Source organism: Podarcis melisellensis (assembly GCF_964234715.1).
Source record: "Podarcis melisellensis genome assembly, chromosome: 17".
NCBI classification, from domain to species: Eukaryota; Metazoa; Chordata; class Lepidosauria; order Squamata; family Lacertidae; genus Podarcis; species Podarcis melisellensis.
Window position 1 is genome coordinate 23,757,306 of NC_138534.1, and position 12,511 is coordinate 23,769,816.

General features: G+C 42.4%; 1 protein-coding gene across 1 annotated transcript in view; it reads right to left on the bottom strand.

Moving 5' to 3' along the window:
• Window positions 1-3,042: 3,042 nt before the first annotated feature.
• Window positions 3,043-12,511, bottom strand: part of FREM1 (FRAS1 related extracellular matrix 1) — a gene marked incomplete at its 5' end in the record, with an annotated part of 73,633 nt that continues 64,164 nt past the window's right edge. The window contains 7 exons of the mRNA XM_081894993.1: window positions 3,043-4,396; window positions 5,580-5,665; window positions 6,778-6,893; window positions 8,330-8,458; window positions 8,878-9,033; window positions 9,711-9,758; window positions 11,255-11,484. Of these exons, the coding sequence (XP_081751119.1) occupies window positions 4,197-4,396; window positions 5,580-5,665; window positions 6,778-6,893; window positions 8,330-8,458; window positions 8,878-9,033; window positions 9,711-9,758; window positions 11,255-11,484 (965 nt within the window). The 3' untranslated portion in view covers window positions 3,043-4,196. The remainder of the gene's footprint in view (window positions 4,397-5,579; window positions 5,666-6,777; window positions 6,894-8,329; window positions 8,459-8,877; window positions 9,034-9,710; window positions 9,759-11,254; window positions 11,485-12,511) is intronic.

Here is a 12,511-nt window from a genome sequence, read left to right on the forward strand (position 1 = left end):
CCACCACACTCAGAAGGAAGTGCTTCATAAACAGTGAAATTTGCTCTCACAAGTGGTATTGATGGCCACCAACTTGGATGACCTGAAGAGCAAGTTTAGAAGGATAAAACTAACAATAGCTGCTAGCTACAATGGTTATGTTCAACCTCCCCTGTCAGAGGCACTATCCCTTCAAATACCAGTTGCTGGGGAATCACAGGTAGGTAGCTGTCTACCAGCTCCATCTGGTACACAGGCTGAGACCCTACCTGCCCGCAGACTGTCTCACCAGAGTGGTGCATGCTCTGGTTATCTCCCACTTGGACTACTGCAATGTGCTCTATGTGGGGCTACCTTTGAAGGTGACCTGGAAACTACAACTAATCCAGAATGTGGCAGCTAGACTGGTGACTGGGAGCAGCTGCCGAGACCACATAACACTGGTCCTGAAAGACCTACATTGGCTCCCAGTATGTTTCCGAGCACAATTCAAAGTGCTGGTGCTGCCCCTTAAAGCCCTAAACAGCCTCGGCCCAGTATATCTGAAGGAGCATCTCCACCCTCCATTGTTCAGCCCAGACACCGAGGTCCAGTTCCGAGGGCCTTCTGGCAGTTCCCTCACTGCAAGAAGTGAGGTTACAGGGAACCAGGCAGAGGGCCTTCTCGGTAGTGGCACCTGCCCTTTGGATGCCCTCCCATCTGATGTCAAGGACTTTTAGAAGACATCTGAAGGCAGCCCTGTTTAGGAAAGTTTTTAATGTATGATGTTTTATCGCTTTATTATTAATATTCTGTTGGGAGCCACCCAGAGTGGCTGGGGAAACCCAGCCAGAAGGGCAGGGTAATAATAATAATAATAATAATAATAATAATAATAATAATAATAATAATAGGATAAGTGCTGGTGTGCTCAGGTTTTGCATGTGAGCTTACCATTAAGGCATCCACTTGTCCACTGTTGAGAACAGAAGGCACGACTAGATGGGCCTTTGGCTTGATCCATGCAGAACTCTGCCTGTGTTCTTCACACAGTGGGAGTTATTTCTCAATAAACCCACAGAGGATTGCATTGTTAAGGGTTGTAGTCTAAAACTTGTATTCCTGCATTGCAGGGGATTGCACTGGATGACCCTTGTGGTCCTTTCCAACTCTAGAATTCTATAATTCTATGAATATGAGAGCATGCTCTGGAGAGGAGTAGGAAACAGAGGGGCTGAAAACACACCACTTGCTTCTTCTACACTGCAATGTAGCAGGGGCTTTGCAATGGAAAAGAGGGTGTTAAGGTTCTTAGCTTTTGAATTATGGTGCTGGAGGAGACTCTTGAGAGTCCCATGGACTCTGCAAGAAGATCAAACCTATCCATTCTGAAGAAAATCAGCCCTGAGTGCTCACTGGAAGGACAGATCGTGAAGCTGAGGCTCCAATACTTTGGCCACCTCATGAGAAGAGAAGACTCCTTGGAAAAGACCCTGATGTTGGGAAAGATGGAGGGCACAAGGAGAAGGGGACGACAAAGGACGAGATGGTTGGACAGTGTTCTTGGAAGCTACCAGCATGAGTTTGACCAAACTGCTGGAGGCAGTGGAAGACAGGAGTGCCTGGCATGCTCTGGTCCATGGGGTCACGAAGAGTCTGGCACAACTAAACAACAACTTAGCACTTTTTCTGCCCTCCTTTTTTTCCTACAACCTCCCCCCCCCCCACTTCCATGAAGCTGCTTTGTCCATTTGGCAAGGTGATAATGCATCTGGAAAACCCAGCTGGGGGGTTATGACTGGTAGAGGAAGGATTAAGCATCTTCCCCCATTGCAAATTGTCCATCCCTCTCACTTTGCAGTGATTTCCAGCAGCACATTTGCCAGTGATTGTGTCACCTCATAGGTTTAGTGGACTCTGTATCAAAACAGCATTTACAGTACTCTGGAATGTTGAAAGATTATAACTCTATAGCCGAGATCCATTTATAAGAGCATTTTTTTATTAACACTCTAAGTATTACAGTAAATTATGGTACATATCACATGCTGTGTGTAGGGGTATAAAAGTTGATTAGCACCTTTTATTAAATAAAACCAAACCACATTGTTGATAAACAACATTTTCTTGAGCAGTCGGGAAAGAATGTGCACATCTAATAATAACAAATTTTCTTTTCAACGGTCTTAAGAGGAGAAACAATTGTGCACAAAATTTATGATTACATATAATTTTATGACTCTTATTACATGTTTATTTATGTCAAAGTTTAACATGGCATTTTTCGCTTCCGTCTGGGAAATTATTCTTTTTTGAGATGTTGTATATTAAAGGCTTGCTTGTACACATCACCATTTTATTTCACATCGTACAGCGCATGGTCGGCTGATGCGTAGTAAAATGTCCTTACTTCTAAACAGGATGATGTCATCTTTAGGGGTTTGACACATGTCATACCTCTCTTGGGGAGGTGGTGTTTTCCCTGGTTTCGTCCTCCAAATTCAATTGGTGTTTCTTACAGGGGCGATTCCCTTCTCTGTTGCAGTCCACATTATTGACATGGCTCAGAGAGAGGAAAAATAAAGAGCTTGAAGAAACAGGTTTCCCTGGCCCACACTTGAAAAGTAAGACTACAGTGGTACCTTGGTTCTCGAACTTAATCCATTCCAGGAGTCCATTCGACTCCCCAAACCGAAAACCAAGGCGTGGCTTCCGGTTGGCTGCAGGAGTTTCCTGCATCAGACATTTGGCTTCTGAAAAACGTCGGCAAACCGGAGGGTAAAGCTAATGATGGCTGCCTTTACTACCACAGAGGGAGAGCACATATGGGAATTACAGATGGGGAGAATGCTGTGCTAACAGAATGTTGGACTAGGTGAGCTACTGCCCTGATCTACCACAGCTTTTCTTATGTTCTTACTTAGAGTAGCATATCACTGATTATTTTTTTAAAAAAATACAATTTCTCTAGGAATTCTTTAATGCTGCAATCATCTTGGCTGACAGGTCACACTTATAATGATAGGTAAACAAGGTAAAGGTAAAGGACCCCTGGACGGTTAAGTCCAATTAAAGGCGACTCTGGGGTTGTGGCGCTCATCTTGCTTTCAGGCCGAGGGAGCTGGCGTTTGTCCACAGACAGCTTTCTGGGTCATGTGGCCAGCATGACTAAATCACTTCTGGCACAACGGGACACTGTGACGGAAGCCAGAGTGCACAGAAACGCCGTTTACCTTCCCACCACAGCAGTACCTATTTATCTACTTGCACTGGTGTGCTTTTGAACTGCTAGGTTGGGCAGGAGCTGGGACAAAGCAACAGGAGCTCACCCCATTGCGGGGATTCAAACTGCCGACCTTCTGATCAGCAAGCCCAAGAGGCTCAGTGGTTTAGACCACAGCGCCACCTGCGTCCCTACTTATAATGATATTGTTGGCTTACCATTGGAGTTGTCACCATGTGCCACTTGAAACAGAAGAGTGGCTGTGTGTACTTTAGTTTTGGTTACCATCATAATGTATTACAGAATTATTACAGCTTTGGGCATATTACCATAACATAGCAACACGAAACCGTCATTCGAAAGAGTTCACCATGTTCCCACTTCCATATTTCCTCTCTGTGTGTCGATAAAAATGTTTGAAGGGGAAGGGAAGTAATTTTTTTTTTTTTTACTTAAAGCTCCAAAATTTCTGTAGCCACTATCATGCATCTTTTATAAACTTTGACCAACAGAATGCTGGCTGTTTCCATGGGCATAGCCAAGAGGGGGGGAAATTAATCAAAATCAATACAAATCTGAGGTTCTGTCCCCCTCCCCCAAATCCTGGCTATGCCCATGGCTTTTTCCCTTTCAAAACCAAACAATTGCAGTGTTGTGAGGGGTAGAGTACCGAGTTCAGGAACGACAAGGCAAGTAACATATGGCTTAATATAAAAAAACTCAACCTCTGCCAACTTCTCTAGCTGTTTCATATTTTATATGTCTTGGAAGAGACTTGATAGAAAATAACTCTGGGGCGAACAAGGCTTGTTCTTCACTCATACTCAATATACCACAAACCCTGGAAAGAGATCAGTCACAGTGTAACATTTCCCCCTATCATTTTTTAACCCCTTCATATAAAAACCTATTACAAATAGGTCACCTGACTCCCTACCTTCATGCCCTTTCAGCACCCCTGGCTATAAATAAATATAGCTATTTTTATACATGATGAGGTTTGCATCAGCTGTCTTTACAATTTCCTAGAGCATATATAATTGTGTCCTTTGCCCTTCCTGCAGTTCTTTCTTTGCCATTTCCCCCTCTGCTGTACTAAAACACAGTTCTTTCCTTTCTTTGAAAGACGTGACGGCTCTTTCACCCAGTTCGTGAAAGCAACACGGTCTCCATTGTTCCATCTGAACTGGCCTGGATTTCTTCTGTCGTTGAAGCCTGTAACAAATTCAGATGTGCAAGTTGACCATCATATAATTGACAAAGTGTTCAGAACAACTTGACCAGTCTCTCACAAATATTCTTAGGCTGCATACATACCCAGACCCTCCAAGTGTCCCTGTTTTCCAGGGACAGTCCCAGATTTACAAAAACTGTCCTCGTTTCTGAACTGAACCTGTAATGTCTTGCTTTTCCTTAGGATGCTCCTATTTTCACTGGAGAAATGTTGGAGGGTGGGCAGTTATGAGACCCCCCAAGCTAAGCAGATAAGGACCTATACAACCTTTAGAAGACATCTGAAGGCAGCCCTTTATAAAAATAAGGTTTAAAAAATATTTAACGCTTTATTATGGTTTATATATGTTGGAAGTCACCCAGAGTGGCTGGGGCAACCCAGCAGATGGGTGGGATATTATTATTATTATTAAATAGGATGTCCCTATTTTCATCAGAGAAATGTAGAAGGGTATGCATAGCATACATTTAAAGCACATTCACAGAATCCTGGGAATAGACATTTGTTAAAGGTGATGGGAATTGTAGCTTTGTGGGGGGATAAACGACAGTTCCCAGAATTCTTGGTGGATGGGTAATCTGAATGTGTTTCAAACGTATGGTGTGCTTGCAAATCCAAAGAACGGGTTATACATTGGGGGTGCTTTCTTGTAAAAACAAACTCCAATTTAAAACATAAAACTAGCAGGGGAAATAGAACAGGTAAAGTTGCTTTAAGTGTAGATTTAGTACCTGTAATAGGGAACTACAACAACTGGCTCCAGCTACTGACCCTTGGCCAGGGCTGTGATGCCATCTGGTTAAGGCCTGCTCCCCGTTAGATCCTGAGCCATATGAAGCTGAGCCATGAGCTCTTAGGGCAGGAGGGAAAAGCTCCAGAAGAATGAAGCTGGCTGGGAGAAAGGCCAAACCATTGAAGAGCTCCAAGGACAGAGCTGGTGAGCTTGGAAGTTCAATGCCAGAAACCTGGAAGACCAGAAATTCACCTTCTACACAACAGCAGCAAAGATAATTTAAGCAGGGAAATGTTTTGAAAGAATGGTATTTGGAAATTACCATCCTAAAGACCAGGAGAGGAAAAAATGTCAACCTTGGTGTTATATATTTTGAGGGAAATGTGGGCCAGAGGCTGAAGAGTAGATAGTCTGTTGTACTGTATACCTACCTGTCCAGAAGGGTCTTCTTCCACTGAAGTCCCACAGCCACTGCATGTGTGTTTTAGAAGCCACACTTACTAAACTGCCATGGTACCTAAGCTCAGCAAAGGAGAGAGGGATTTTTAGACTCAGAATCATAGACTTGTAGAGTTGGGACTCTGAGGATCATCTAATCTAACCCCCTGCAATGCAGGAATATTCAGCTGTCCCATATGGGGATTGATCCTGCAACCCTGGCATTATCTGCACCACACTCTAACCAACTGAGCTATCCAGAAGAAGCATCCGTTCTGCCGATAAAGGGGCGATGTACGGTTACTATATCTCAACGAGCTTATGGATAATGAATGTCAAAACTGAGAGTCACTAAAACCCTTTTTTGGGGGGGAAATATTGGGAAAGCATGCTGAGAAAAGATACACACAGTGGTACCTTGGTTTTCAGACATCTCAGAAATCGAATGTTTCGGCTTTCAAATGCTGAAAACCCGGAAGTAACTGCTTCAGTTTTTGAATGCTCTTCGGAAGCAGAACATGCCACGAGGCTTCCGTATTGGGTTTTCTGGATGTAAATGCTTCCGGAAATGCCTGCTTTGGTTTTCAAATGTTTTGGAAGTCGAACGGTCTTCCGGAATGGAATATGTCTGAAAATCAAGCTTCCACTGCATTGTGAGACAAGCTGTGATGTACATGTTACAGTGGTGCCTTGGGTTAAGAACTTAATTTGTTCCGGAGGCCCGTTCTTAACCTGAAACTGTTCTTAACCTGAGGTACCACTTTAGCTAATAGGGCCTCCTGCTGCCGCCGCACGAATTCTTTTCTCATCCTGAAGCAAAGTTCTTAACCCGAGGTACTGTTTCTGGGTTAGCAGAGTCTATAACCTGAAGCGTCTGTAACCTGAGGTATCACTGTATAAGGTTCTATTTACAATCCAGAGGTACATTTTGTTAAACAAAGGGTGTGTGTGTGTGTGTGTGAAACTATGCTTAAGATGTAATGGCTTTGATCAAACAAACTGCAAAGAGAACTTTGGAATAGGGGTTTAACCACCTATGCTCTACACTGAAATCCCTCACATCCTCCCTAAACCTTTGCAAAAACAGATCTAACTTTGGTATTAATTTTTACTGGCAAGAGTATAATTTCTACAGTAACACACTGGATGCGACATTAAACAGCAGGGAACACATATATAAGAGCTCCTTACTGTTCCCTGCAATCCCGGGCAGCTACGGTCCACGTAACTTTTGGATCGCTGATCAGGATGTAGCAGCTTCCATCATGATGGGTCCAACCGGGAGGGCAGGTAATCACACTAACACCCTAGAATTAGATGGTTTCATTTCAGTATTATTTCCTTCCGTGTTCCCACCTTCTGAAAGCAGTGTCCTTTGGAAGCTGAGCTAGCTCAGAGAATTCAGAAAATCTAGGCCCTGGCTGTTCCCTCAATGGCATTTGGATATCAGCTGGAGGGTTCAATCTCCTCCGGCTTTTGCCATGAGCCCCTCTGCCCTGCACCACTGCTTGCTTTCCCAAGTAACAACAACAGAATCATAGAGTTGAAAGGGACACCAAGGGTCATCTAGTCCAACCCCCTGAAATATATTCGTGAATGCTGCAGCAGTGACCCTAGAGATAATAATAATAATAATAATAATAATAATAATAATAATAATAATAATAATAATATTTATATCCCGCCCTCCCTAGTCGAAGCCGGGCTCAGAGTGGCTAACAACAATAAAAGTAACACAGCATTCTAAAATCAATTTATTCTAAAATCAATTCAAAATCAAATTAATGTCAACCATTGGGCTAGAGTTCTGTGAGGATTACCAAAGGAGGGGGTCAGACTGTGCCTTGGCCAAAGGCCTGGTGGAACAGCTCTGTCTTGCAGGCCTTGTGGAAAGATGTCAAGTCCTGCAGGGCCCTAGTCTCTTGTGACAGAGCGTTCCACCAGATCAGGGCCACAGCCGAAAAAGCCCTGGCTCTAGTTGAGGCCAGCCTAACCTCCCTGCGGCCTGGGACCCCCAAGATGTTTTTGTTTGAGGACCGTAAGGTCCTCTGTGGGACATACCAGGAGAGGCGGTCCCATAGGTACAAGGGTCCTAGGCCGTATAGGGCTTTAAAGGTTAAAACCAGCATCTTAAACCTGATCCTGTACTCCACTGGGAGCCAGTGCAGCTGGTATAGCACCAGGTGAATGTGATCCAGCAGCAAGGACCCCGTAAGGAGTCCTTCTACACTCGCTGGAGTTTCTGGGTCAGTCTCACGGGCAGCCCCACGTAGAGTGAATTACAATAATCAAGTCTGGAGGTGACCGCCGCATGGGGTAGAGCCATGAAATTGCCCTCCTGAAACTGCTGTCAGGATGGGACTTGGGTGAGGTAGGCGACAGCAAGACTGAGGCTGGGCAAGCATTTATTCACCCACAGAATCTTGGGAACTGTAGTTTACCCACCACAGAGGTACAATTCCCAGGACCATTAACAAACTACAGTTGTCAGGGGTCTTTATGTGGGGTTTGTGTGCTTTAAATGTATGGTGCGCTTGCAGCCCTAGTACAACAGAGGGCCAAGGGAAACATGACCAAACAGATCCATTAAATCAGTTTATATATGTCTGTCTGCTTCTACAACCCTGCTTTTGATTTGCTGAAAACTGGCTATTTTGAGAGAATTTTAAAGTTTGTGTTTTATTTATTTTATTTTCCTTTTATTTATTTTTTGAAAATAAACATTCGTCCAGCAGATTTCTACCTGGTCTGCATTACTCCACAGAGTCCAGGCATGACCATCACACTGAAACATCTTCTGAGTAATTCCTTCAAAATGCAAGAGACCCTTCAAATCTGGCGTGCATCTGTTTGGAAAGGAAAGACTCTGGACCTGAAAGAAAAATGAATTTTTGGCAAAAAAAGGACAAAACAATCAATTTTTATTTTTATTTTTAGTCTCTGTCTCCAGCACTGCAAGCCAGTCTCTTGCATTTCTAATGCTAATGTTCTTCATAGCTTTTTAAAAACATTGTGCTGGACAGATTTTTGCTGATAGATGTTTGTACAATCTCAAATATGATATCCCTGAATAAATCAATGAAGATTTGTGATTCAGGTCTTTTAGGAATATCCTTGGAATAGTCTCCACAACTTTATTGCTTTTACTGTTTTCTTAAGCTGAACAATTTGTTTTCAGAAGATACACACACATACACATTATATATGTTTAATGTTGCTTTAAATATTCATCTTTTGGGTTTTTAACTTTTTCAGAATACTGTGCATAAACAAACAGGGAATAGAAGATACCGGAATGCTAGAGTCCGCTTGCGGAACTTCCATTTTCTCGAGGGGAGCCATATTTTTCCTTGGCTCTCTTTGGTTAATTACTGACGTGGCTGCCATTTTGTTTTTGTTAGGCAATGGGTTGTCATCCTCCACTTTGAGCACTGCCATCCCATGGTACTTGATGAGAAAGAATGACCAAACAACAAACAAACAAACAAACAAACAAACAAACAACAAAAACAGATAGAGAGAAAGGATAATTCCTCACTAGTCAGCTCCAAAGCTGTCTTTGTCACAGAACTAAAAAGAGAGTTTTTAAATACAAGCTGTCTTTAAGGCTCAAATTACACAGGACAACAGTTTGACCACATCTTTAAACTGGGTTTGCCCCAAATCATGTATAAAAAGGAGTGAGGGCCCAATTTTAAGAAGAGCATGCAAATGGAGTTGCTAAACTCCTCACCCTGGTGGTCTACCATGACGTCATTTTTCTGTCAGCTATGTTCACTTTTCACAGGAAAAGGAAGGGTTGTTTGGATATAGGAGCTGGGGGGGGGGGGAGAGAAAATAACTGCCCTTCTAATATATCATGTTTGCTCTTAAAGGAGCTAAACCTGGGCTGCACTTCTCACCTGCATCTTGTCTCAGACATGATTAGTGGCAGAGCCTCTTTAAAAACATTACCATCATGTGCAATTTTAGTCAAAAAGGAAAAAGGGTAAAATGGAATATGACTTTAAAATGGAATATAACTTTAAAAACTCAGTTACTATCAGTAATCAGGTTGTATATACAGGTAAGCTATAACAAAAGAAGGATTAAAGGTGTAAGTTGCTGCAAAATCATGTTCTTACTTTAAAAAAGACACCAGTGCCATTTCTAAAAGTGAAAGAAGGACGAACCTGGAAGGAAAAGAAGATTGAATGTTCACAGCATTTCTTAATAAAGAAAGCAAAATACAATTTTTTGTACTTTAGTGAGATGGCGGGAGTGGAGGTGACAACCTGAGTGTCTATATCTATCTATCTATCATCTATCTATCTATCTATCTATCATCTATCTATCTATCTCTATCTATATCTATCTATCATCTATCTATCTATCTATCTATCTATCTATCTATCTATCTATCTATCTATCATCTATATCATCTATCTACAGTATCTATCTATATCTATCTATCTATCTATCTAATCTATCTATCTATCATCTATCTATCTATCTATCTATCTATCTATCTATCTATCATCTATCTATCTCTATCTATCATCATCTATCATATATCTAAGGCTGACTAATAATTCATCTACCTCACATGATGCAAAAAGGAAGAGGGGTGGGGTATGGTACCCAGCCAGTCCATAGATCACAGGAGGTTCTACAGTAGAAGTTCTACCCATATAGCTCCCTATAGAGCTAAGAAGGGCAAATTGTGCCACAACTATTTGCAGCCGTCTAGAGAAATACCTGTAGAACAAACACATCCAGGTTAAGACGTAAGAAACTCAACCTCGTTTGGGTATTAACCAATCTGTCCTAGGGAACATTCCAAATTCCAAAAGCAGGGGTGGTGATGATAGTGATTCTTACAATTCCATAACACTTAAACACCCTGTCTCTAATTTGGTTAGTTTTATAATCTGTTAGCACTTGGGAGCAATTTCTCATTGCAAAGGCAGGCTTTTAATAATCCACACATCTACTATATACTGTAGTTTTGAAAGTGGTTTGTCTGTCTGTCTGGCCCCCATAGGTTGGATGCCTCTCAATATATTGTTGCCAAACTCAATTCGAGGTTGCCACTTTGAATCAAGGTGACAGACTGAACCTTTCAAAATTCGGCACTGATTTTCACATCTGATTTCAAAATTTCTTAGAATTCCCATGCAATGCCAGGTTGGGGAAAAATTTGGGCCCCAGGTGGCCATTATGTAGATCCCCAAACCCCAGGAAACATCTGCATAGAAAATTTGAAGAGAGCCTTATCTAGAATGGATTTTGCTCACTAGCTTCTTTCTTCCCACAACAAGACTTTAAATTTCCTAAAGACATGAAGGTGACATGGCAGAAGCATCATGTCATATGATGTGCATGTCAATTGCACTGACATATTCGGTTTTTCAGACTTTGCCATTTTTTAAAAAATAAACCCTACTTCAGCAACATCTGTTTGACCCGTAGCAAGACAAAATAAATGGGTACACGAAGGCCAAGAGTGTCCTAGTCACAAAACCTTTGCTGCTCTTGACTGTTGTCTCTGACTGTTGCCAACCTAATCAGTGCTCAGTTCAAAATGAATCATTAAATCATGTGAGATATTCATACAGAAGTACATACACACAGACACCCCATCTTTGGAATAATTGTATCCTCCCACTGTTTGAGAAGCAATCCTTACTATTTTGCCATTTCCAAGGGCTCTTAGCCGGCTCCTTCCAAGATTCACCGAGTTGAATTCTGGTAATTTGTCCCTTCTCTGCACTACCATCTCTTTGGAAGTGGGCAATGGGATCCCTTCCAAATGAACAGTGCCATGCCTGGAAGATGAAGAGGGGCCTGGAAGCAATGTTCCTTTCATCCATAAGTTGTGAATGTTTTGGCTTGAGGAGTGGAATGAGCTGCACTGACCTGAAAGCAAACAAGATGGCAGATGGTCAGTTCTTTTTATATAAAACAGATAGCTGGTCACATTGATGTGGGCGATGAAACAGCTTGTCATTAGGAGTAAGATGATTTTTCATCTGATGTTGATTTGTTGTTTTTCTTTTCTTAACTAGTCCTTGTTTCTGAACTATATCTGCCAACTTAAAAGAAATTTTAGAAGTTCTAAGGAAGATATTTTTAAGCAACAACAACATCCTTTGTTTCTTAAATTGCATACACACATAGACCAGAATCACGTTTCCATGGTGGAGCAAAGGCCACTTATTCTTCTCCATCTGAGTGTACTTGACGTTGTTTGAGCCAGGCATCTGCAAGGCCACTGTGCACATCAATTGCTCAGGGGTTGCCCTCCCCATTTTATCCTTAGAAAACCCTATGAGGTAAGTCAGGCTCAGAGTGTCTGATGTATCCAAGGTCATCCAGTGAGCTCCATGGCCTCAGCAGGAAGTTGAACCAAGATCTCCCAGTACACTGGCTCCCAGTATGTTTTTGAGCACAATTCAATGTCTTGGTGCTGACCTTTAAAGCCCTTTGAAATGGTCTTGGCCCTGTATACCTGAAGGAGCATCTCCACCCTCATTGTTCAGCCCAGACACTGAGGTCCAGCTCTGAGGGCCTTCTGGCGGTTCCCTCATTGTGAGAAGTGAGGCTACAGGAAACCAGGCAGAGGCCCTTCTCAGTAGTGGCACCTACTCTATGGAACGCCCTCCCATCAGATGTCAAAGAGATCAATAATTATATGACATTCCATAGACATCTGAAAGCAGCCCTGTAGAGGGAAGTTTTTTAATGTTCGATGTTTTATTATGCTTTTATATTTGTTAGAAGCCTCCCAGAGTGGCTGAGGCAACCCAGTCAGATGAGTGGGGTACAAATAGTAAACAACTTCTTTTTCTTCTTATCTACCTTGTCCTGGTGATTTTGGCTCATGGACCAGATGTTCCCCAGCCCTGTATTATTCCAAGTACCTTTAAACATGACACCACACTCT